This window comes from Heliangelus exortis, chromosome 9, assembly GCF_036169615.1.
Source record: "Heliangelus exortis chromosome 9, bHelExo1.hap1, whole genome shotgun sequence".
Lineage (NCBI taxonomy): Eukaryota > Metazoa > Chordata > Aves > Apodiformes > Trochilidae > Heliangelus > Heliangelus exortis.
This window is the reverse complement of record NC_092430.1, coordinates 26,214,709-26,241,050: the sequence shown is the minus strand read 5'-3', so window position 1 is coordinate 26,241,050 and position 26,342 is coordinate 26,214,709. Positions and strand designations below refer to the sequence as shown.

The following is a 26,342-nucleotide window of genomic DNA, read 5'->3' as shown; positions in this document are numbered from 1 at the left end:
GAGGAGGGGGGAATCCCCCCAGTTGTCTCCCCCACACTGCTGGGACTCCGTTTCGGAGCCTGCTCGGCTGCCCGCCGCGGCACCAGCCGGACCGACACCCGCGCCTCCAGCTTCCCAAGGAGCCGGCAGGCTCCCAGCTGAGGTAAAGGGGGGAGCCCGGTGGCAAGGCGGGTTACCGGTTTCCCCCGTTACCTGTTTCTACACGTAACCCCGCGGAGCCGCTCCGCTCCTCTGGAGCCCTCCGGTACCCGCTCAGGCGGAGAGCGACGAAGGGCGGGAAAGAGACGGTGGCTGAGGCGGGCTCGTGGGGCTCGTGCCCGGCTGAGGCGACGGAGGCGGCCACGCCCCCTACTGCCCCGCCCTCCCCGCGTTCCCCTCCCAAAGGGGGCGGGGCCGATGCGGAGGTTGGCGCCGCCACTCACCGGCTGATCCCGCCCCGCGTCACGCTCCGCTGGCTGAATGGCAGCTGCGGCGACCAATGGCCTGCCTGCCGCCCACGCCTTGTGCGGCGCGGCGGAGGGGCGGGACTTCCGTCGCGGCCGCGAGCGGACGGAGGGCGCCATGGCGTCGGCCTAGGCGCGGCCTTCGGCTCCCCGCGCCGGGCCCTGCGCCGGGCCCGCAGGTGAGGGCCGCCGCGGCGGGGGGCGTGGGCGCCGGCTCCACGCAGGCTTCTTCCCTGTTGTCGGGCGCCCTGGCTTCGCGGCGGTTTAGGAGTTCGTAGGCCCTACGCCCCATTGCGCAGCGCCTATTTGCCTCCACCCTTGGAGCGGTGAGGCGGGGCCCGGTCGCCCGTCCGTGGGCTCAGGCGGGGCCGCGGCCGGGCCTGCCGCGGGGTGCTCGGTTGGAGCGGCCGTCAGCCCTAGCGCTTCTCTTTCCTTGTGGGCTGCGTGGTGATCTGGCTCGGTGGGAGGGAGGGGAGAACGGAGGGCGCTGAAGCGCTCCCCGAGCATCGCTTCTAGGCTGATAAGCGCTAAACCTTTGCTCTGGCATTTCACGAATGCCTGGTGTGGTTCCTTTGAGGCTGTCTGTGCGCTGAGATACTGGTTATGCTTGGAAGATAGTGACCAGCGTAGACTCTGGCTGACAACCGAATTGCCAGTAAAAATACGAAAACGAGTTGAGAGGAGTAATTCCTGCATCTGACCAGGTCTGAATACTGAACTGTGCCTGCAGTACTCTTTCAGTTCTGAGAACAAATCTTAGATGCACGTTCATGTCGGTCATGACACCAAAATGTAGAAAGACAAAGACATTGGGGCTTTTGGGATATGTGTAAAAACTATTGATATTATCAGGGTAGTGGCTGTTTACCCTCTGCTTGTGTAGGTTTGGAAGGTGCAGCCCCATCTACCCAAATAATTTGAATGTTTTCACTGAGTTTGTGACAGAAAAAAAATTCATATGATTTTTGTGATTTCTATAAGCATTGTATAAATGCGTATAAGTGTTGTAAGAATGCTACAAGTAGCAGTAAAATAGCATTTAAGTTTGTTTAATGCAGGATAGTTTTTTACCAATGGGACGGAAAGAGCTTGTTTTCTTGGGTGGTTTGAAACATAAGCACAGCCATGTGGACAAGGACTGCTTTGTGTTGTCTTCTGCAGCAAAATGCATTTTGAGTTGATTGAGATACAAATTTCTGAAAATTTGATCTGTACTTTGTGGAGCTTTGTTTGTGGGTGGTTGCCAAAAGCTCCGAGTTGTCTTCTCTGTGTCCCAAGCCTTGTAATTTCTTCTCAACTTTACATGTCCCAGATGTGCTTCCAGGGCTTGTTCACATTGGTAAATGTGAAACTGGTATTTCTGGCAGGACACGGACTGTATCCAGAAGAACATTTTCCACATGAGTTGCCTGTTCTGGTCTGGAGTCCCTGTCCTGGTGTTAAGAACAGTGTCTGTTTTTTAACCCCCTGCTATTAATACACAAATTACAGCTCATGTGGTAAGAGGCAGCCCAGGTTCCTGGTGCCTGGCATGGCAGGTAGATGTATCTGTGTGTTGCCAGTTCTGGTGCTGAGCCTCTTTAGCCTTCCTTATCTTCGAGTGAGAAGGGACATTTTATCCTTCTCTTGGAAAGAGGAATAAGAGTGTGTGTTCTGTGCACATTCCCCAGCACTACAGCTGCTTTATTTTCAGGGGCAGTGCTGTGTCTGATGTTCCCAGCCAGTGCATTGCCCTGGTGGTTGTCTCCTTGCTCCTGGGTGTGCTGTGATGTGGCACACTCCTCATGTGGCTTTCACCTCCTCATCTCTGACCTGCTGATCTCTGCAGCTCTGGGGGGGGAGGGATGTAGCTCCTCAGGCTTGGTTTGTTTTGTGAGTTCTAGGATGGGGAGTGGGAGTTTAGAAACTGACTCAAAAGTCCCTGAGGTTACTTTAGGAGAACTATCTGTAGACACTGGAAAATCAGGTGCAAATTGATGAAGATTAATGCAGAGTCAAGTTCAACTTCTTTTGTGTGGTTTACAGTGTAGTCTTTAATTACATATACCTGTATTTCTGTATGCTATAAGCTACCTCAAACAATTAAGAGCCATGGAATTTTAGGAACTGTAAGGCTTTTTTTCTTATATTTGAGGCAGTAGTTCTTGAGCCCAGAGGAGTTGGTAAGTATGTAATTGTTTGACAGAGAAGACTGCACTGTACATACATGCTCCTTGCTAGGACATCTTTAATTCTGGTATTTTCTAATCATGCTCAGTACTATTTTGATGTTTCCTTGGTGTTGTAAGACGTGCTGAGTTTACTGCGTTGGTTAAAATGCTGTGATAGCTTCATGAGTATTAGTGCTTCTGTTGTAGTAAAAATTACTGTACTGAACAACTGTTTTGTACTCTTCCAGTGCCACTCACATGCTTTTTGCTGGGGCATTTCTCTCTGGTGTGAGAGACTGTTAAATCTTAATTTAGAAATAAAAATTCACGTATTTCGTAATGGGTTGCAGGTTCCTGTGGCTGCAACTTCTGCTCTGCTAGCCAGCTGAAAGTTTTGCAAAGCATCATATGTCCAAATGACCGAGTCAGGATCATGAGAACTGCTAATAAAAATATCAGCTGTTTCCTCAAAAAGTAATAATGAAATTTCTTTGCCTTCCTGATAGCATCAGTTTAAATTGTCTGACTCTCCAGTATTTGCCTCAATTAATGTTGAGGACCTGAGATCAATCTTCTCTGCTTAAAAACCTGTGAGGCACAGGGCAGGTAGAGAGGAGTTCCTAGGTGTTTTTTGGTTCTAAAAGAGAATATAGTAGTTCTGGTTGAGATGTCTTGATTAGGTCAACAAACTTAAAATTTTCAGAATTAACTATCTAGAATCAAATAAAGACAAATCCACAAGGAACCATTTCATTAAGAAGCCTCAATTTGGAGGTTTCCAACAGTCATACAAACAATTTAGGTGAGCTAATAGAATTGTAATTATTTGTGAGGTACTTTTAACTCCTCCAATAAAAGAAACTAGAGGAGATGCAGGTGTTCTGATAATCTTACTATTAAGCATGTACCATCTACTTCTACAACTTGTCCCAAAATTATTTTAACTAGTACAGCAATATTTTATCTGGTTTATTTGCTGTTGTTTTGTGTTATCAATATTTTATGTAATTTCAAGTAATATTTTATTGTGAGACCAGAAGCATCGTGAGAGAGACTTAGCCATCCATCTCTAGACCAAGCAGTGCTTTTGGATTCAGCAAAAGAGTGGTTAGATTTCATGCTCAGGGTAGCACGGAATTGTTGCTTGCTTTGTGCTCTGAAGGGGCTGGTGTACTGTGTCATTTTTTTATTGAATGTGGGGAATTTTGAATTTGGAGTTCTAAAGGGGACTTGTATCTCTAAAACAGTAATTTAAAATAAAGATTACTTGCCTCTCAAAAGTAAATGTAGAATGACATTTTTCATACCTCTTCAGAAAAAAATTTTTAACTGACCAGTAGAACCCAGTAAAGTGACAGTGGAAAAGATTTGCTCAATGCCTTGACTATTTTTTTTTGTTGTTGCAGGTATTAAATAAAATATGCTGTTGTCAATAGGAATGCTGATGTTGTCTGCCACTCAGATATACACTATTTTGACTGTTCAGTTATTTGCTTTCCTGAATCTTTTACCTGTGGAGGCAGATATTTTAGCAGTAAGTATAATGTTTTTTATACATAGATGAAATCTCTTATTAAATGGAATCCTATTTTAAACTGCTCAGTAAATAAGGTAGTACAGTAAATGCTATAGCAGATTTTTTGAATGGAAATACCTTGAGTTTAGGTTAAAAAAAAAAAAAATTGTATGTTTTCAAGTGAGCTTACAGATGATATGTGCTCAGATGCTGTGACAGTGAAAGCACTTAATTCCCTTAGTCATTTAAAAAGAGTGCAATTTTACCAGATATCCTCCAGCCTATTCTGACTGTGTTAAAAGAATGCCATGATTATTTGACTTAAGCAGCATTTTAAGTTTTGGTCATAGATGTTGTTTTTAGGATAACTATAAACAAGTACATATAATCTTCCATGGCTAGTAGAGTTTATATGTGTGCTGGAGGCCTTTTCAGTAGAGTTTTGTGTATGTCACACCTAGATATTTTTAAAAATAACTGATTATCTCCTCTATCATTAATAATTCTGGGTGTGTAAAATGTAAATGATCGGGCTAGTAAATCAACATAGAACTAGTGGCAAAAGGTTTTGCTTTTTTATTAGAGTTTTATATGTTGTGTAGTTTTATGGAGAAAGTTTGCAGGATAGAGCTTAATAATTAAGCCTAAGTACTGTCATCTCTTTTCTCTGCTAGTAACAGGGATACCCAGGAAATTTGTTAACAACTTGTCAGTTAGTTTAGGAGAACAGAGTGAAAAACCCTTGAAGCTACATGTTAAAATAAAGATACTTAAAAGTTGGTGGTAACGTGGGATTGATGAATACCGAATTATTTGGGTTATTTGGGTCTTTGTTGTTACTATCCTGTATTCTGTAGGTAAGTATTTTAAGAAACAATTAATGCAAATAGCTAGTTGCTGTATTATGGAACTGTTGTCTCCATTCTGTTTTAAACTGGCTTTTTTACTGTAAACCTGATTTCTCTTTTCTTTCTCACCAAGCCCCTCCTTCCTCTTTTTATAAAAACCCTAATTTTCATTCTTGTTACTTCTTCCCTTAGAAAAGATAAACAAAACAACCTACCAACCTAAAAAAAAGAAAAAATGCAGTTTTAAAGTTTAGTTTTATTTCATCTATTTAAGCTTCAATCTGCAGTATTCTAAAATAATTCAATCTAAAAATTCAGTGTCTTTTGCTCAGATACTTGGAAGTTACAGATCTATTCTTAGAGTATATTTGAAGTGGGAAATAGATGAACTAGACACTTACTAAAACTTTGCTGTGAACAGGAGCCCGTGGAAAGCTTGAGATACTCAGAAGATGGAATGTTTGCACTCTGTGTCACATGAAATTGAAGGCATACAGATAGTTTATAATCTTGAGAGATTCCTTGGTTTAATGATTTCCTGTTTGTGGAGCAAACCTCCAGCTGAAGTTTTGGGTTCTTTTCCCTGTTGATTCAGGGTTTGTTCTTATGTGTCTGCATTCTTGCATCCTTGTAGTCTGAAATGGAGTATTCTGTTTGTATAAAGTACATTCGTGTGTATAAGAAGCATGATTGCTTGTTTTTTAAACAAGGGATAAAAATAAGTAGGTTTGTGTCTTGACTCCTGGCTTAAGGATAGGTTGTATGGAGGAGACTGATTACACAGAACAAAAATGCTTCCTTGAAATTTAGCTCCATTCCTACCTCTCCCCCCTCCATTTTATTAAAATCTGTGGGAAGGAAGCTCCTTTGCAAGACGTAAGATAAATCTTGAAAGTGTTTTTCTTTAAACTATTGTTGGTGTTCCCCTGTCTAAGTCTAGCTATCAGGAAATGTCCCTCTGAAATAAACAGGATCCTTGGTGGACTGTTGTGTATGACAGTCCAGCATCCTGGATGATGCAATGAATACACAAATGTTTCTAGTATCTAAACTATTTAATAAAAATTACTGACTGATTGCATTCAGGTCACTAAATGTAAATTCACAACCTTTGCAGAAACTGTTATTTTTACTTTCAATGAAAAAAATCTAGCATACCTAGAGTCTGCACTTGTTTTATTGGTTAAGATGAATGAGGAAAGGGGAAGCAAAGCTTCTGCGGATTTAAGGTCTTTGTGCTATTCCTTGTTTGGAAATGAAAGCTCATAGTATAAAGCAAGACTGTTGAAATGGGTTTCAGCTATTAACTGAACAGGTAGCAGGGAATTGAGAAGGGATAACTTGTGGCAACTGTTCTTTGCCTGCAGTGAACCAGCTGTTAGAAGTTATTCTTCCCTGTACCACAAGTGAATTAAAAGTAAAGAAGCAAGAACACCACCAACCAAAATAAAATCCTCACACCCAAAAACCCCAGCTTTTCCGATTTTTCCTTTTTTGGATTGTTTGTAGATTCTCTTCTAAATATGATACTATTTGAACTGTAGACAGTAGAAAGAAAGATCTAATCTGCATATAATTTAATGAAAGATCTGTTACTTACTTCCTTGTTTTGAAAAGTAGATAAAAAAAGATGATGTCATGTGAGTGAAAGACTGGTGAAAAAAGCAATTTTGTAATTTTACTGGCATGGTCACGGGGTGCCCTATGTTGCATAAAAAATTTGATCTAAAAAAATAGGAAGTGTTGTTTATATCTATTTACACTTTTGTTATCTCCTTCTCGCAAAACTGAATTTTCTTTGAACTTTATTTCTTAGTATAACCTTGAAAATGGAACCCAGACTTTTGATGATCTGCCTGCTAGGTTTGGCTACAGGCTGCCAGCAGAAGGCCTGAAGGTAAAAAAATACTCATATATTCATATCCTGAAGATATATATATATATAGGATTGTATCTGCTGAAGACTTTTGTGTAAACTGAAAAAGACAGAAGTTAGATGAATGTGTGAATGTGAGTGCTGGAGAAAAATAAACACAGAACTTGTTTACCTACTGCTCAAGCAAAACAAGTGATCTGATATGAACTGTTGCCTGTGAATATGAGATTCCTTTCCCATGAAGAGAATTTTGATAATTTGACCTTTTGTACATGAGAGAATTTGCTGAACATTTGCAATAAATAAATAAAAATTAATAAATTAGCTGAATTATTGGAATCTAAGAAAGTAAGCTTGGTAGACCATTGTTTCCTCTGAAGTTGGAGTCAGTACTAATCTGTGATGTTAATTACCTTGCACTGGTGTCAATGGATGCCATACTGAATTTTGTCTTGATTTATTGTTTAAAAAAAGATATGGAGAATTTGTCTCTGAAGGGTTGTATACTGGTGAGCCCTTTCACAGGCTTTCCCTTGGACAGGCAGGAGGGATTATCTTCTGTGCATGTGGCCCACATTAAGGGTGCTGTGAAAGGACCTGTAGCTCATTTTCTTGGGAAAGTACAGGAACTGCTGTCAGTTTGCTTCCCTTCTTGAATTTCTTAAGCAGCTGAATGGAGGTGCTCAGGGGCTGCAGTTCTGCAGTAGCCCTCGTAGCCCAGTGGGTGTTCTTGTGGGGAGAGGCAGTGTTAGAGATGTGCAGTTGTTTACTGACTATATTGAGAAACAGGGTGATTAAGTGATTTGCCCAAGTAGTGAGCCCATTTAACACATCAGAAATAGATGTAAGGAGCTTTGATTGTAACCTTTTCAACTGTTTGATAGCACTGTGTCTTCACTAAGGTTGTTGTGACATAAGGCATACAGATATTAATGAATCTAAATGGGGATATAGCTGAAATCTTGCTAGGTTAAAGAACTGGGTTGAAAATAAGAATTTGTTTATTGTATGAAAACATGTAGTTTTATTTCCTTATTTTTGACAGCCAGCTCTTTTGAAACTCCTGTTCCTGTTTTGCAGGGATTTCTAATAAATTCAAAGCCAGAGAATGCCTGTGAGCCTATAGCTCCGCCTCCACTGAGGGACAACTCCTCGGGTGCTTTTATTGTGTTGATTCGAAGGCTTGAGTGCAACTTTGATGTCAAGGTAAGATCTTAGTTTTTGAAATTTTTTTCCCCTTCTTTATTCCAAGGTCTTAAAGAATTTCCTGTTGCTTCAGAAAAATATCTATAGCAAACAGCAGGCTAGATACTCTTGTGAAGGGGGGGATTTTGTTGTCTACAGGCAGATAAAGCAGTATTGTACAGTTTAAGACTGCCTGCTTGTGAGCCAGCTTACATGGCAAATTAAGATGATGGATGCAGCTGTTTTATAATAGAAAGTATTCAGTAGCTAGATGAGCTTTTCTTGCCAGTTAGACACTTTTTGCCAGGAGTCCCAGGGGAGCTTAGGGAATGGAGATAACATAAAAGCATCCTGTTCCTCAAACCAGGATGCACCCAAAATCTGCAAATCACTTTCCTGGCATTATTTGTTTAGTAGCTGCATCTTCTTGTGGCTCACCTCACACTGAGACCCCAGGAGCAATGGAAGTGTCTCAGTTGGTTGATGAGAAGACAGTGCAGACATTGGGCAGAAACACATAGAGAATTGGAATATTTTAAAATGGGTACAACAGCTTGGTGCTACATTTTGAAGTGTATATATTATCAAAGTTTTTACCTGCAGCTGGAGTGGAGTATTTTCTGTGTTGTATTAAAGATACTAAACTAGAATTATTTGTGTTTGGCTGGAATATATGCTTTTCTTGAAAATGACCCTGATATATGGGGCAGCCAAGGATGTCATGAGGAAAGCAGGGCTCTTAAATTTGTTGGTGACTTGTGTGAACTAGGAGGAGATCCAGCTGCTGTATGGCATATTCAGTTGTGTGGTGTTGTGGTTAAACATGTCAGTTCTACTCAGACTGTAGATTCCAGCTGTAGAGGCAGCCTGACTGTGTACCTTCACATCAGATTCAGGAACGTCGCATATTTTGTTCCCTGAATCCTGTCATTTGGTGTGAATGTGTGGAAAAGAGGGGAAATTACTTCTTCACTTCCTCTTGGATTCTCTAATTGCTGCCTCTATAAGTTGATTGGTCAGTATTAATGCTGAAAATGCTGTTAAATGAGCAGGTCTGAAAATTTCTAGTGGAATATGTTTTTAATCAGAAATACAAGACTGGGCCTTCAGCATTTTTACTCTGGTGCTAAATAAGAAAAATCACATCTTTCTTGCTGGTCACAGAATTCTGAGATTTTGAGTAGCTTTGGAAACCTCTGTGGAAAAGCAGTTCTGCACATCTGCCTGCCTGACTCTTGCAGAGTTGCTTTTTCACATAGCTTTCAACTTAGTAAATGTGAAGTCTTGTGTTTTAATTTTATACATCTTGATTTGCCACACACAGTCAATGAGTATACCTTGCAGAAAATGCAAGCTTTGTACAGTGTCATTGTGGGATTTCTATGCTCAGTTCTTTAAGGATGAAGTCCCACTAGCCCTGTACATAAGCATTTTTTGCTATGTTTTACATTTCGTACAGTATCCATGAAAAAGTGGATCTCCTCTTTTTTATTAGACAAAGAGTAAGGTAGAAAGTGAATCTGAAGTTCCAAGGTGAACATGAGTATTATGAACTAACTGGCCAGTGAATTCACCTTTGTGTTATGCTATTAATACTGTTGTAATGTTGCATTATGTAATTTCATTCATACTACAGCATTTTCCCCTGAAGTTTCCTCTTGGAAGCAGCATGTAAGTTGTATTACATGTCAACTAATTGGCTGACAGGATGCAGGTTTTAGAAAAACCTGCAGTTTATTTTAGGGTCCCATCTCTCCTTCTGTTCTACATGGCAAGTTGCAAATGCAGGTCAATAGCTGTTCCTTGATTTTACTGTGTATGAACCTTTACTAGGCCATAAGCCATCTCCTCTTCCATCTCTCTCAGCAGCGTGTGGTTTCCTACACAGGAGAAATTATATTGCAGTAGGAGAAAGCTTAAGACTGGGAATAAGTGGAGGCAGTTCAGAGCCTTCTGGAATGTCTCCTCACTTTTTATTAACGATTTTTACTGCTGTTCATGCTGTTGACCAGTGTGGGAATGGACTCATCCAGAGAAGGCATTGCTGTGATTTCAACTCCTGCACAATTACAAAGCTAAAAAAAATTGTGTAAAATTGTGCTGCACATGGAAAAACAGAATGCTTTGGCATAATACTTCATTTAAGTAGATGATGCCTCCCTGTATTAAAACTGCCTCCTTTAGGCACAAAAGCCAACAAATGCGTTATTAAACATTACATCATTTAATGTATGCACTGTGGATATTTTCTGTAGTGATATGGCCAAACCCCCAGCCATGCACTTATGTTTACATCTAAAACTGATTTTCAATATTTTTTTTTTTTTTTGAACACTGGGATTTCTCACGGTGTCTACATTTTCCAGTAACGTTCTGCTGTTTGGAATATGGTTGTTAGGAGCTTGGAGGTCTGAGTGAAGAGTTGAGAATCATTTACTCATAGCTTTAAGTAACTGTGCAACAAGAAATCACTTCCTGAAGCTGTACCATCCTGCTTACACTCATCTTAAAAATGGTAGTAAGTTCATGAAGTTGGAGTTTCACAATGGAATTGCTGAGGGAGCTGCTGCTGCTTTTTGCCCCTGGATGGTGTTCCCAGCCTGTGCCCAGTGGTGGGTGCTGGGGCAGGAGGTGCTTGGCTGTGACTGTTCACCTCACTCTTGACTCGAGCAGCCCTGTGACACCTGCCTGTCTTGTAGGCCTATTGGTGTGTGGTTTTACAGGAACACCATCATTTTGTAATCCAATATTTAAACAAAGGGACTGTGTCTTAAATAACTGGCAAAAGTGTGTAAGGAACTAGAACATTTTCTTAAGTAATGTAGATTATTTACATGAAGGACATATTTCCATGTGTAACAAAGAGTCAGTAAACACCTGTTCAGGGTGTGATGTTAAATAAGACAAAAAGGCAAAGGCAAATAGACAAAAAAAAAAAGATGCTACATTGAAACTTCCACTAATTACCATAGCACATTTATGTGGATATGAAGTTTAAGAACCTGTGACAACCAGGGAACCTTAAGCTCAAACCACAAAATGAAGTTTCTTCAGTTACAACGTGGTAATGTGATGTGTGTTACTTGTGGTGATGCCATTACTGCCATTCTGTGTCACAGCCTCAGATATGGAGATATCCAGTGCTCTGAATCCTTTCCTTGTCTCCCTTTTGAACATTTTATTTAAAATTCTCATGCCTTCTTACTTTTTTGCATATTTCTGCTGTTGTGTAGCATGCCATAAGTTCTTGTATTTCAAGCTTGACCTAGAGAAACTTCTTTTTTTAAACTAATCTTACTTTGTATGGCTTTAAATGCAGGTTTTAAATGCACAGAAAGCTGGATACAAGGCAGCTATAGTTCACAATGTTGATTCGGATGACCTCATAAGCATGGGATCCAACGACAGTAAGTACAGGTATCACTTCTCTCCTGTTTGAAAATCATATCACCCACTAGAGTGTACAGTATTAAAATCAGTATGAAGGATTTACAATAAACTGTCCAAATCAAACAAACAAATTACCACCAACCTTGCCCCAAACCAGAACAACAAAACCAACAAAGAAACCCCAGCAATAACACACCCCAAGAAATCCTCCCACTAACTTTTAAAATGGGTGTTCATATGAGAATAAATATGTATATTTGTGTATTTTTTGTGGTGTTTAATTTGCACATACTCTGAATATTTTTTTCATTTAAGTTTTAGCTCAACTCTTCTGGACTGCAAGGATAAATTTATTAGATAGGTTTATACAACCAATGAGGAAAACTACTGTTGTTAATTATGTAGAGATACAGGAAAAGTGAAAATACTTTACTCTCTAAGAAGGAAATCCAACTTCAAAATATGACTCTTTAATATTCGCTACTTGTTTCATTTTGTTGTTACACTATTGTGTACACTTTTCCTTTGGCAATGGGAATTTAGTTTCATATGAATACATATTACATGTACGTATTTTCAGTTCTTCAGTTGGAAAAGGAATGTGTAGAGACCACTGTGCCATTATCTGATTGATTCTGATGCTAGCTGTTCCGATTTTTAACCTTTCATGGAGTGAATATGTTCAGAACATCTTGTAATCTAGCCAAAACGTTGGGTTGGTTTTATAGTATGTTGTGTTTTTTTTCTCTGTAGTGCTATTATGTATGTCTCTGTGGCATTGATTTTGTCTGGTTTTTGAGCTTGCTCCACATGGAATGAGAACAAAGAAAGTCTTTCCAAGTGTAAACACCATTGAATAAATTAGGAAATGAACATTCAGCAAACTAAATGGCAGCTGAGTAATCCAGAAAGCTATGTGAAAGTGGTTTTAATAAATTCCCAACCCATTCAAATCTTATTTTCAGGTTTCACTCATAGATCAGAACATAGGATAACTGCACAACAAATGCAGACTTGGGTAGTGAGCGGTGGCATAAGCTGTGTTTCCTTTTGCCTTACAAAACTTGAGTGCTTTGATACTAGCTGAACTTTGACCCTTAAATGTGAAGTGTAAGTCAGGAGCAAATCAATATAAAGTGAAGCAGAAGAGATGGTAATCTAGAATATGGAATTTATCTTTCAATCATTTTTTATTTGGGCTCCATCTTTTGAGCTTATTATTGCCTTCACTCTTGAGTAGAGAAGAGGGAGACAGTTCCATCTGGTTTCTTGAGACTGAAATAAAGATGTGGGATTTGCTTGTTCTCTTCTTTATTCTGTTTCCAGTATGTTCATTTATCTTTAAGGTGAAAAGGAGGGGAAAAAAAGATGAGTTAAAATTTACAGTACCAGATCACAAAATCATGTAAGTTGCTAGAAATTGTGGAAATCAGTGAAGCTGTGTGAGTTGCTAGTCTCTCAGTGAGACAGATGTTCTGGTGAAACTTAATTTGATGTGCCGCTCTTTTTTGTGAAAATGTTTTGGATTTATGCTCCCTTTAAATAATTCATTAAGAATTCTTATTTCTCTATCTGAAATGAAGTCTCTAGATACTTGGTAGGAAAAATGATACTGCTTATTATGCAAAGATGTAATGTACATCAGTCTACATGTCATTATGTTTAAAATACGTCTTCATGTTGTGATAGTCTCGTTATATTCAAGTCTTACGTCTTAAGAGTGCCCACAGAATGACAGCCTAATAATAGTCTTATCTTCCTGCTGTTTTGATGCAGTTGAGGTTTTAAAGAAGATTGACATTCCTTCTGTCTTTATTGGTGAGACATCAGCTAATTCTCTTAAAGACGAGTTTACTTACGAGAAGGGGTAAGTTACCTCACAGACAGCTCTGCTACTCCTTGAGTAGTCATAGCCTCTTCTTAGTATTTATGGATTTAAAATAAGGATTTGAACATTTTATTTAAAATTCTCACACCATCTTACTTTTTTCCATATTTCTGCTGTTGTGCAGCATACTATAAGCAGGATCACCTAGAGCACATTGCACAGGATTGCATCCAAGTGGGTTTTGAATATCTCCAGAGAAGGGGACTCCACAACTTCCCTGGGCAGCCTGTTCTAGTGCTTTGTCACCTTCATAGTAAAAAAGTTTTCTGTCTCTGTACACAATATCCACACTGTACAACAGATCAATCCAAACATGAAAATAGTGCCTTTAGGGCTGACACCACAGACAGCACTCGCAGAAATTTGCTCTAGCCTGCTCAGAAATGAAACTAAATGGAAGAGGGTCTAATGGTCCCATCTTGTTTTTTCTCGCCTTCTAACCAGATCTCATACTGTCAACTAACATGTACTTACATGTGGCCCTCTGCATCTGGCTTAGATGTGATGACAGAGGCTGTGGGTATTCCAGGTGAACCTTGTGCCCGAGAGCAATGGACAGAAAGCATTTTAAAAATGAAGTTGCTTTCCTGCAATTTCTTTCCTGCTTTCCTACCATACATTTATCAAATGTTACTCCTTTCATACAGCATTAAACATATGAGTTTAGCTCATGATCTAGGAATCTTATGAATGTTTGTGAGAGTATTTGTATTTCAGATCTAATAGTGGGTTTGTTTTACCTTGTATGTCTGTTCCCATTGAAGTCAGATGCTGGTCTTCAAAAAAAAAAAATTTTTTTAACACACATTGGAGGTAATGCAGTCATGAAGCTACTTACAAGTAAAGACTGAACTGTGTATCTTAATCTGCCTTTTTTATTCTATCTTTAAGTATCCATACAAGTACTGACATGTATAATTTCATTGTTTTATAGTTTCAACTTAAATTATTATCTGTTTAAAGAGTACCAGTATTTTAATTCTGATTTACTTCAAGTGCATTTCTGCTCTGCAAAAGATGTAGAAAAATGGGATTATTGATTTCCCTGGTGCTCCCTACCATGTTCCTTGTTCAGGAGTGTACAAAGGGAATAAACCTGGTTATCTTTTTGAGTACAGAGGCCTTCATAGTGTAAGGCCATTGAACTTGGCCTTTTTCATCATCCTTTAACAATATTTCTACCACAAGTCAGAGAGAACTTCCTATGCTAGAGGAGTCTGCAGGATGCATTTAAGATGATTCTAACAGGATGTATGATCAGTTTTTCATTGCTTCCGTTCTGCTTTTCAGTTTAAAAAGAAAAGCACTGTGAGAACAAGATAGTTAAAATATGTACCTTAAGCAGGATGGAAAGGAAGTGTGTTTTGTATTTTTAGCTTAATGATATTGCTTCTTCAGGTCTTGCTGGTATCATTTAACTAAAATAATCAGAAGAACTAGATTGTGTCATTCTTAAGCAGAAGCCTTGCTGATGAAACTACTTGCTAAGTGGCTCCACATGAGCAGAGGTTAGAGAAGTCAGTGCTTTTGTACACTGTACCTTCTCAGGTATTCTTGACTCCATGTGCCAGCAGAAGAAGAATAAGAATTTACTTCCTTAGTAAGTTCTAATATTCAGATACCAAGTTTACAGCATCCGTATCAAGTTGTCTAGAAAGACTTTTAGTGTAGTTTATTAACTCTTCTGAGGACAAGGGGGTGTGCTTTACCATGCTTTGTGATTTGAAAGTAAACCTCCCATGTAACTTAAAAGGCTGCTGTAAATAAGTGATTTCACAGTATCTCTTCATAGTCATATTTTTTCATTCTGCCATCAAAGTCGTTAGGAGGTTGTTTTCCTGGTAGCTTTAGATTTATGATTGAAGTCAATAAGTAGTTTTAACTCAAAATATTCTAAGAAATGTTATTTTATCCTTTTATTTGAATGGCTTTATGTTACGTTGATGTTGGCTAAATTTATGTTGTTGTGCACAGGTAGGTATTAATTTAGTGTGTTTAGTGATAACATTTTATTTTAGTGGAATTTTTCCGTGGTTTTAATTCATTGTTCATTAAATCCCATCATATATAGAAACTGCTATTTTTTTCTCCCCACAGTGGTCATGTTGTGTTAATTCCAGAGTTCAGTCTTCCTTTGGAGTACTACTTAATCCCTTTCCTAATAATAGTAGGGATCTGTCTTATCCTCATTGTCATATTTATGGTAAGTTCCTTCTTATGATAATGTTTTTTTCTTTCAAACAAGTCATTTGTTTGTTGTTCTAACCCTAGCACTTCCTGGAGTTAACAAGGGGATGCAGAAAAGGAGCTGTGAAAGCTTTGTGTGCTGTACATGTCTGTACCCTGCTTACCTGTTATCTGGTATTTTCTCAGTAAAATAAACAGATGCAGAATTTTAGCCAAAGAGTATCAGAAGCCCTTAGGATATTGTATCTGGCATATAAGTACTGACAAAATTGTCATCACTGCTGCTCTTCCACTACACAAGTGCTTGCTTTTTCACCCCACAGAGAAGGAGCAGTCCTTGTGCTCTGGTGCACTGTCCCACTTTACCAATTTGCATTGCTTAATAAACGTTGGTCCCACAGTTCCTCAGTACCAAAACCAGTCTCACTGGTTTTTGCTGGAGATACAGTAATCAGTCAGCAAGCTCAGAACTTGTTGCAGCATATAGCATGTATCTCACAGCACATACATTACCCATAAATGTGCTCAGTTGGGCACGTGTGTCCTATAAAAGGTAAAATAGCACAACTATATTATAGCTATGTATTATTTCAGAATACTTAGCATCCCACTTTTCAGAATTTCTGCTGATCTCTGACCAATTTATTATTAGATGTTTTGATAGAAGTCAAGTAGTGGATCAACTGTTTCTTCAGTTGATAAAAGATTTGTTCATCTTTTGCTTCAGAGGTTTTCTCCACTTAAGCTGCTTTTGGTTTTAGACAATGTTAAGTTGCATGTCATTGTCAGGTCAAAAAATGAACTTAATTACAGATTGATTTGCACCAATCATTTAGCAAGGAACTGGAGTTATGTATAAAGCACAAGGTATTCCCACTGCAAGGCCAGCTCTCCTTAGAATTCAGATATTTCCCTTACTAGGAGAATAGCAGTTTTCTGGATACTCTGAAAATGGTCCTAATGATCATGGGAATAATCCTCTAACAGCTCTAATGAGTTAAAACTGTGACCAAACCCGGTCAAACTTAATGAATTATGTTTTGCTCTGAAATTATTTGTCCCACTCTATATGGGCCTCCATAAATGATTGCAGAAATGGCCATTATTTTATGTAGTATGGAAATGGATTTCTTTTTGTCTTTCCAAAACCACCTTGTTTGTTTTCAGTTACAAGTGCCCTTCAGTGGTCATCTTACATTCTTTAGCTTACATTCTTTAGCTTCATCCTTGAGTCCAGGCAAGGGAAGAGGTGATTCAGGTTGAGCTGGGGTTCCCTTTTGACTAACCTACTGTGAAGACTCATAAATAAAAACTTTTATTGTTTTAACCTACTGTTCATGCTGTCTTACCTCTGTCTGTTTCTAGATCACAAAATTTGTGCAAGACAGACACAGAGCAAGAAGGAATCGCCTTAGGAAGGATCAGCTTAAGAAACTTCCTGTTCATAAATTTAAGAAAGGCAAGTGAATAATTATGTGTCTAACTTGTTAGATCCCATTATTTTTTTACACCAAAACCTCAAAATAGAGAGACTTTGTAGTTTTGAGGTTAATTCTGAGTACACTTGAAATAAACAGAGTTCAGTGTGAAAGCACATGGATAGTTTGACCTGACCCTGTTCTTGCTGAAAGAGAGGAGTTCCAGCATTTCTGTAGTGGAAACAGAGCAGACACCATGTGCACATTGAGAATTAAAATGTTGTTTAATATGCCACAAAATTGTACAGAAATTCCCCAACCTCCTTGTTGTGGTCTCACTAACAGTGACCACAACAGCCAGCCACTGTGATGCGTTGTTTCCATTATATGTCTGGAAACTGGTAAATACTAGTGGTAGGTAAGTTTCCTGACATTGTAGAGATTATAAAATCAAAACTGCCTTGTGAGTACAATTTATCTGCTTTTACAGAGGTGGAATAAGTAATTTTATTCCATGAAATAGAAAGCTGCCTTAAGCCCTTCTGTTTTGTAGCCTGTTCTTTAGAAGGAGAAAAAAATCTATTCAATTTTAATTTTTAAAATTATATTACCACTTTATCATCTGATTGTTCATTCATACAAGCTGTTGCAAGGTAAGAAGGTGTAAACATTACTTCATTGAGGTGATGGATTGCTGTACAACACATGTCAGCAGAGAATGTCTTTGACAAGGCACAAAGACCATGTCAGGGGATATACCCAGATACAAGGATAGACTCACATGCTCTTTGCCCTTGATAAAGCCAGCCTGCATTATTAATGACATTGCTCTCAATTTGTGCACAGCAGATGTTTGGTTTGAGGGGATACAGTTTTTGTGCAGTGTTAGTGCACCTTCACAGGAAAAAAATAGAAGTGTTTTCCTCTGCAGAGCCAACTGAACCTTGTTATAGTGACCTATTGGGTATGGATTAAAAATTAAATATGAAAAACTACCTTACAACAATAAAATTAATATTAGTTTTGTTTCTTCTTACTGATTTTCTATGAAATCTAATTAGAATAAAAAACTAAGTAAATTTTGTACTTTAAAGAGAAATCTGCAAAGGAAAAGTTGGTTGAAGAAGATATCTTTTTCAGTTGTGTTCATCTGTAATAACTTATCTCAGAATTAGATGACTAAATAGCCAGTGAATGAAAGTATCTTATTATTGCTTCCCTCATTTTTCTTCCTCTCCTGTTTTGCTGTCTTACATGATATGAATTGTTTGGAGCTCAGTCATACTAAAGTAAACCTGGCTGTAAATGTCCAGGTATCCACTGTGTTCAGTGGCTTATGAAAAACAAGACAAAAAGCTTACTTTTTCAACTTATTTCAGTTTCCATGTGGTTCTGTTGCTATGATATGAATCCTTTAAGTCCTTTTACTGAAATGACAAAATTTGACCCTGTACTTGCAGTATGTTGCCTTGTTTGTGAAAGATAGGTCTTCTCAAGGCACTGCTGTGAAATACATTCACTTCAGTCTTCTTGATGCTCTATCAGAGCAATTTTACCTTTTCCCTTGGAAGGACTGGTAAAAGCAGATCCTGGGGACTATCATCCTGGTTTTTTAGGCATGCTGGACTTGTTTTTGTCTCCAACATATTCTTAAAAATCTGTTAATACTGAAATGGGTGGAAATGCCAGTCAAATACTGAAGCTCAGACACCAGGTACTGGTTGTTTCTTTCTTGCAGTGTTTTTTATACCATGGATCCCTGCCTGATGAGGGTTTTGCTGTACAGGAAAGGGTTTTTAGGAGAAAGCTGGCTTTAGTGGACTTCTCTAATTTAATAGGTTGATAGGCAGGCAACGATTGCTTGGCTAGAGTGATTGCACTGACAGACCTAAAGAGCTGTTAACACAGGAAATACTAGGAGACATCTTTAAATAGGGTTTGAGTCAAGTGCCACTGTAACACAGGAATTTTGTACTAAATTCTGTAGGTTTTAGATGAAGCACTTAGCATTTCTGTGATGACTACAGAATGTGAGAACAAAAGACAGGGTGTTGATTGTCCTTGCAACGTCCTAACCAGCAAGACTCACCTTTAAATAATTCCATAATTCCACAGAACCCAATGTACACTTTATCAAAATCTGTTCATACACTGGGCAGTTTGAGGGCAGTTTTTGTGGTGGTTCCTTACAAATTACATTTTGGTCATACAAGGTTGGTGTGAGTTTTCCATGCTGTCTTTATAGCAAAAGTGAACACAGCAAAGAAGACAAATCCATTTAATTTGCCTGTAATTTGATCACTGGCAAATCTAAATGTTGTGAAGAATTAACAACTTAGAAAAAATATAGGTTAGAAATTTTGTGTATTGGTATATATAATAGAATTTATTTTCGGAATTATATAATATTATTTCCAAGGTAGCTTAACTTTAAAAGAGAATCTAGGCCAAGACTGAAAATATTTTTAGATCTTCACTGCAATGAAACTTATTGCTCCTGAAGAAAAGGAAATACCATAAATTAATGAAGATAGAATTCTGCAAAAGAGAGAGGTATGAGCATATTATTAGAAAAGTAAACATGAACAATGCAATGTTTTGTTCATTGAGTGTTCAAAGTTAGGCTGTGAGTGGTTAGATACATTATTAAATTATCTAGAATTTGGGAGTTGCTACATTCACAAGACTTCTAAAAATGGAGTTGTTTGGTTAGGTGTTTTAATATGAAAGAAGAACTTTAGGTGGTCAGCTTTGAAATGCTCTGTGTACACATGTAAAAAAGCCCTGAAGTACCCCTAAATTGTTTTTTTTTGTTTGTTTTTTTAATTTTTTTGAAATATTTTTTTCCCCTGCAAATGGGATTATAACTGATCTAATTACTGCTCATTACTGACCCATCTGCCTGACTGCACAGTACTGTTGAGGTCTAATACAGAGAACAAGTCATAAGGTCTACCAAAGTCATGGTGGATTTATTTTTGCATTTTTCATTGTTCATAGATGTACAGCTGTGTGAGATGTGTAGATGTGTAATTCTGTGTTTCTTTTTCTTATTTGTATGTGTCAAGTAGTTAGAAAGTAACTTTGGTAGTTAAAGATTTTTCATATACTTTTTAAGTAAGATACGTTATCTTGCAGCAGTTCCCATACTTTGTATTTTTCCCCCAGATTTTTGGTGGTTCTGAGCCAGCTTCTGAAATACAGTCACAGGTATTTGAGAAAGGGATATCTGCGAAGTGCCCCATTTAAAAATTAAACCTGGCATATGGGAATATGGTCATGGAGAGCACACTGTCTTGGGGACCAGTGAGGGTGCTCCAGGATTCACAGGGAAATCCTGCAGGTCTCAGTGCTGGGGAGGCCTAGTGTCCCTCTTCCTCCTTGCTCCATGGGCTTTCCTGCCTGCCCCAAGCCATGGTGAGAGCAAGAGTCAGGGACACAGCAGTAATTCGTGTGCATGGTGAGGGCAGCAGATGGAGTGTGGGTGCAGGTGAAGCTGCTGAGGGCTGCTGGTGGCAGCTGATGGTGCAGCAAGGGGTGGGTGAGCAGTGGGCTGTCAGCTTTCAAGACTCATGTATCTTGAACCAGTAGTGGGGTGAAAACCACTAGCAGTATTATTGGAGTGCTTGTTTCTTCTCTGAGATATGATGCCCTTGACAGTACTTACTGTCAAGGTTAACGTTCATTTTCTGTTTTGAATATGATAAGAAAGTGCTGATTATAAATGGTCCATAAACATGGTTTAACTAATAGAGAGAGAGGAATGTCATAGCAAAAGAGGAAGTAACTTTTATAAAACACTGTAGCTGAAATACACTGTGATACATTAGATGAAAACTTGTACTTCGGTGATGCAGGTCAGGCAGAAGTAGACTCCATTGAATCTCTGTGGCTTTTCCTACCTACCCAAGGAATTTTTTCTTTATTTTCCTTTTTCTTCTGTTGTTGTGTAGTAACTATCAGGAAAACTTTGTAAGTAATTCTCATGTCCACTGTGCTTATTTTCTGAAATCCCAAATTAGAGTGGTATTACTTTCCACTGACAGTCATCATCTTAGCCTTTATCTTGAATAATATGTCTTAACAAAAATGACATGAACCACATTTCACATGCCTTCTGTGCCACCACGGAAGCCCTTGGAAAAATGTACAGAGAGTGACATAGTTCTTTGAGGCCACCCGGGGTGCAGCCCTGGCGCCCCAGCAGCATGTGTTGAGCAGATGACTGCCCTTATGATGGGATGTACAGATACCCGTGGGATCACTTGACCCTGTAACTATCCAGTCCCTCAGCAGGGCGTGTGCTGGTCAAGTGATGGGAGCCTGGGGTCTCTCCTGGCCACAGGGAGGGGTTCCTGGGGTAGAGGTGGGCTTGGGAAGGCTTCATTTTTTTGGTGGTAGGCTGTAGTTTGGGCATCTAAAGAAGCCTCATGGTCAGGAGAGCATAGAGTCCTCAAGCTTCTGCTTGTGGAGAGACAGTGCAGTAGTGGGCAGCAATGAGGCAGTGTGGCTCAGCTCTGTGTGGTGATGGTGGCTTCCCAGAAGATGCACCCTCTGGAAACAGTGAGCAGCAGCACTGGGTATGTGTGTGCTGCAAGAGGTATATGAAAGAAGAGTCCACCAACTTCTGCAGACACAGTGGCTTTGTGCACATGGCCAGAACTTTTCCAGCCTTGACAGAGTTGAGCAGACACACAACCCAGCTCATGTCAAAGTGGGGGACCCAAAGAGTGAAAAGGACCCTGCCATATATCAAAGGCATGACCTAGAATTAGGTCTGGGGAAAGAGGGAAGTTTGGCCCTTTACCATTAATTCCATGATGGTCCTGAAAGTGTAGTTCAGAAGATCACTGCTCCAGTGGGCAAGTTTTCATTTCCAGTCTTAAGATTCCTGGTCAGATGATGGCTCTTTCCCCACTCCACTCTCAGCTTTTCACTCTTCCCTGTCCTTATGGTGTTGCTCCTCTGGGCTTTATATAGAGAATGTTGAATCCCCTTTCATCCCTCAGATTGTTGGATTTAAATTCTCAGGCTGTTTTTTTTTTTTTTTTTTTGCTTTTTTTTCCCTTGCACGATAGTTTGTGTGATCTTAATATTGTTTCTGTTTGAACTAATCTTTTGAAGATATGGGTGGCCACATAACAGACTCCTGAGCAATACTTACCACTTCTGGAAGGACTGCTCTTGATGCTTCCTAGTCTTGCATTTTTCCTTCTTCCTAATTGTATTCCATTAGGAACAACCAAACTGATCAACCAGTACACTGTTTCTTCTCAGTTGTTGATAACTGATGAAATCTCCCACCACTAGCAGCTTCCATTTATTCAGCTCCCTCTACTAATCCTTGCAAATCTTCCTGGATCAGGAGCAGTCCTTTCATACATAGAGTTTTACTGAATGCTATACTAAAGTCCACACAGGTACGATGTGCCATATTTCTTATTTACCAAAATCAGCTTAAACACAGTTTAAAACATTTTTATTAAAGTGAAGGGAAAGTGAGTGGGATTATATTCCTAATAAAGGGAGGAATATTACAGTAGAATACATATATAGCTGTATCTAGCAGAGTATTACAGCTTCAGGGAACCTGCCTCTTGTGTGGACAGAGAAGGTTAATGGTTTCTTCAACCTGTGAAAGTAACCAAGAGAGCCTGTATGCACATGTTTGGAGAGGTCTCTTACAAATCCTTTGAAGTCAAACTGATTCTCAATTGTGTGCTGCAGGAGATGAATACGATGTATGTGCCATTTGCCTGGATGAATATGAGGATGGAGACAAGCTCAGAATCCTTCCTTGTTCTCATGGTAAGCAGCTGTATTTTTTGTATTAAAACATCTCCCTAAAACACCATGTCTAAAATCCACTGTGAATGTTTATTGATTAATTTATAAATTTTGTTTTTGCTAATATGCAGAAGTGTGTATACAAACTGAGAAAAGAGTGAACACTTATCCTCTTTTTATAAGAGGAAAAAGAGCTAGTGTTCCCACTTCTCGTTTTTCTTCAGATATACACACAAAAGAAAATCTGAACTTGACGTTGTTCTCTAGATGTCTGTATTTAATAGGGAAATACATTTCAGAGTAGCTTTTTAGCTAAAAAAAAAAAAGGCTTTCATTTTTTCCAAAACAATTATACTATAAGACATAATTCAGCTACTGCTGATGTAGAAACTTGGATGAAGGGATGTAGTCTGTCCAATAGCCTGAAGCCATAGAGACCACTGCCTTGACTGGACTGGGAAGCTGATGATGTCATTACAAAAATGATTGGAATATTTTACTGTGACAAGTGGTGCACTGACTGAACAGTCTTTCTCAAATGCAGCCTAGTGGAAGAAGTAACATATCTGTCCACAAGACAAGACTGCTCTTAACTGCACGCAAGTACAAGAAGTATTTTAAGAGCTTATTCGTAAAAATCTGGAAGAGGGCTGGGCCCAAGAGTGTCTCTAAAATTCAAACTTTTTTTTTTTAATACAAGCTGTGTAAAATTTATCAAGAAAGATGGGGTTCATCCATCCTATCTTAAGCCCCTCTCTCTCTCCACCTTCCAGTCCATTAACCATACTACAGCCATCCTGGCTGGGTGCAGTTTTACCCAGCACTTTATTAGGTTTCTGCTCTGACCAGGCACTGCAACAGCAAATACCACATCACTAAAAGACTTTAAAAAAGAGGCAACTGATGTGACAGCCTGACATCCATAGCAAACACAGCAGGGGACAGACTGAGCTTTGTGGATCATCAGTTGTAAAAAACAATTTCCGAACAGGCTGACAAACCTGAGTTCTCAGAGGAGAAAGAACAGATCCACAACATCTGTTGCAGCCTGGGGACTGCAAAGTTAACAAAACCTGACCACCAGCATCAGAGATCACTGATAAATTAAAAAAAAACAAGCTACAAAACAAAAAACAGCAAAACAATCCCCTCAAAACCAAAACAAAACCCAAACCCACCAGCATCACTTCAGGTGGAGAACATACTGCTAATATGCTTGAGCAGGTACAAAACAAAAGGTGCTTCCTGTGTAAATACTTACTTAGCTCTTTGCCAGACAGGAGCCCCTGTTAGTAACCAGAGATAAGTTATTAATATTGGAAGACACTTTCAAACACTTTTTTTTTTAAACAAGGCCGGTATAGTTGCACTGCTAGCTGTGGACCTAATTTAAAATCTGGAAAAATCATATGGTAATTTTATTTAATAACTTGTACTTTGATACATATGGGTGGAGGTTAGACTCTTTATGAGGATAATGATGGTGGCCATGTCTGCTGCAGGGTGTTATAATTCCGTAAGTTTTTAAAGTTTATTTGTCAATTATGGCCCATTGCAAGGTTACTCTTGCATTCATTCAGTACAGGAAATGGGTATTTATTGCATATATCCATATGTCCAGGATCCTAATCTATTAGCTGTCTTGTACGTAAGAATAGACAACCTACATCCCAACAAACTTGACCGAAATTCTGTGTGAATTAGATTCTAAAATCCTGTGTTACTAAACGTAACTAGCTTAGCAGGTTTCCTTGTCCTTCTCACTCAGGTAACAATGTGCTTCTGTTCTGTTTTCTAACAGCTTATCACTGCAAGTGTGTGGACCCATGGCTGACAAAAACAAAAAAAACATGTCCTGTGTGTAAGCAGAAAGTGGTTCCTTCTCAGGGGGACTCTGACTCTGAAACAGACAGTAGTCAAGAAGAGAATGAAGTATCTGAAAATACTCCTTTGCTTAGACCACTAGCCTCAGTTAGTACTCAGTCATTTGGGGCTTTGTCAGAATCTCATTCCCATCAGAACATGACTGAGTCCTCAGAATATGAGGAAGATGACAATGACAATATTGATAGCAGCGATGCAGAAAATGGAGTGAATGAAGAAAGTGTAGTGGTTCAACTACAGCCCAGTGATGAAAGGGAGTACAGAGTGGCAAATACTGTTTAAGACTACTAATAATGAATAGTGTATGAACAAAAAGAATTCTTAAGGCTATACTTTACAAACCTTTACGTAGGGAATATATTTTAATCTGTAATCCATTTGGTTTCTTCAGTAGGAGCAGCAGTTCATGTAGTAGTACTATGGTTAAATCGTTGCAGATAGTTTTATTTTTGATTCAGGTATTCAGTCACACATTCTGTCGTCTCAAAATGAACAGTCTAACTGGACTTCACTATGCTAATAAATAATGTTAATAGTTTATATCAATAGAAGTATCACACAGACTCTAAATGTATGTTGTTGACATGGGATCTGGAAGTAATTTTTTCTCCATTTTGTAGCTATGACTGGGTCATACTGATAGCAATATTTATTACATGTATGGTATGTGTTACCCCTTAAGCCCAACAAAAAAAAAAGTATTTGCATGTTTGTATAGACTTCTAAAAACTGTCACCACTACTGAAAGAAAAATGTAGAACGGATCAATATTCTGTATGCTGGTATATCAAAACAAGGCAAAGGAAATTCCACTTCTGCCTCAAAGCAGTGATTCTAAATTGTCTTGTGGAGTTTGCCACAGTAGCTGAGTTTAAGCAGTTCCATTGAGCAATTCCTAGAATAGGGAAGATTAGGCTTTATGTTCAGTTTTGAGCAATCCACAAGGTAAGATCCACTACAAGCACATCACTTAACCCCTGCCTGCTATTTGATGCAGTTCGATTCGCAGTGATAAAGGGGAAGTTGGGGAGGGGTGTGTGTGACCAAAACAGAGGTTTTGTTCCACATAGGGAAATAATTTAGGTAAGTATTCTATTGATCCTCAACTCGTATACCTCTTACTTAAGAGCATTTTATGCTGCATTAGTCTGCTAAAGTATGTATATAGAAAAAAAGATCTTTTCAAATACCTGATTTGGAAACAAGTGCTTATAACTGTTTAACAGAACTCAGTACTTACCAGTGTATCATGAAAACAGCAAATGCTATATAATACCTCTGTAACTATGTAGAAAGTAAAAACAGCATATAATCAAAATGCAGAGATTTTTTTATATGGCCTTGAATAAGGAAAGCTTGAAAGAATGTTAATAAATAATGTTTTCCACTTTAAATATCAAAAGGATTTTATTGATCTTTTGCATTACTTCAATTCATTGTGTACTCTTCTGTTTTTACTACTAAGGTTAAAATATTTTTGAATATCCAGAACATCAGCTTGTTGATATCCCTTGGTAAACATCAACCTATGTTGTGCTGTGTGTCCCAGGACAGAGTATTGCCCTGATAAGCACTACATGCAGAAAGACTTCAGAAAAATTAACGTTTTGTATGTAACCTAACTTTGAGTTTGAGGAGAAGTTTGGATTGGTCTAGGTCTGTACACGTAATGTGGATTTACATGTAATAAATTTGGATTTTGTAATTTTGATAAAATTTGGATTTTGTAATTTTGGATTTGGATTACATGTACAGAGAGGGAAGGAAGAG

The 26,342-nt window shown here is 38.9% G+C and overlaps 1 protein-coding gene across 1 annotated transcript; it reads left to right on the top strand.

Moving 5' to 3' along the window:
- Window positions 1–488: 488 nt before the first annotated feature.
- Window positions 489–25,974, top strand: RNF13 (ring finger protein 13). Its single transcript, XM_071752974.1, has 10 exons — window positions 489–622; window positions 4,000–4,127; window positions 6,774–6,854; window positions 7,914–8,039; window positions 11,338–11,425; window positions 13,185–13,275; window positions 15,394–15,499; window positions 16,849–16,942; window positions 22,629–22,709; window positions 24,490–25,974. Exons 2-10 carry the CDS (start codon window positions 4,014–4,016, stop codon window positions 24,852–24,854), a joined length of 1,146 nt encoding a protein of 381 aa, XP_071609075.1. The 5' UTR covers window positions 489–622; window positions 4,000–4,013; the 3' UTR covers window positions 24,855–25,974.
- The last annotated feature ends 368 nt before the right edge of the window (window positions 25,975–26,342 follow it).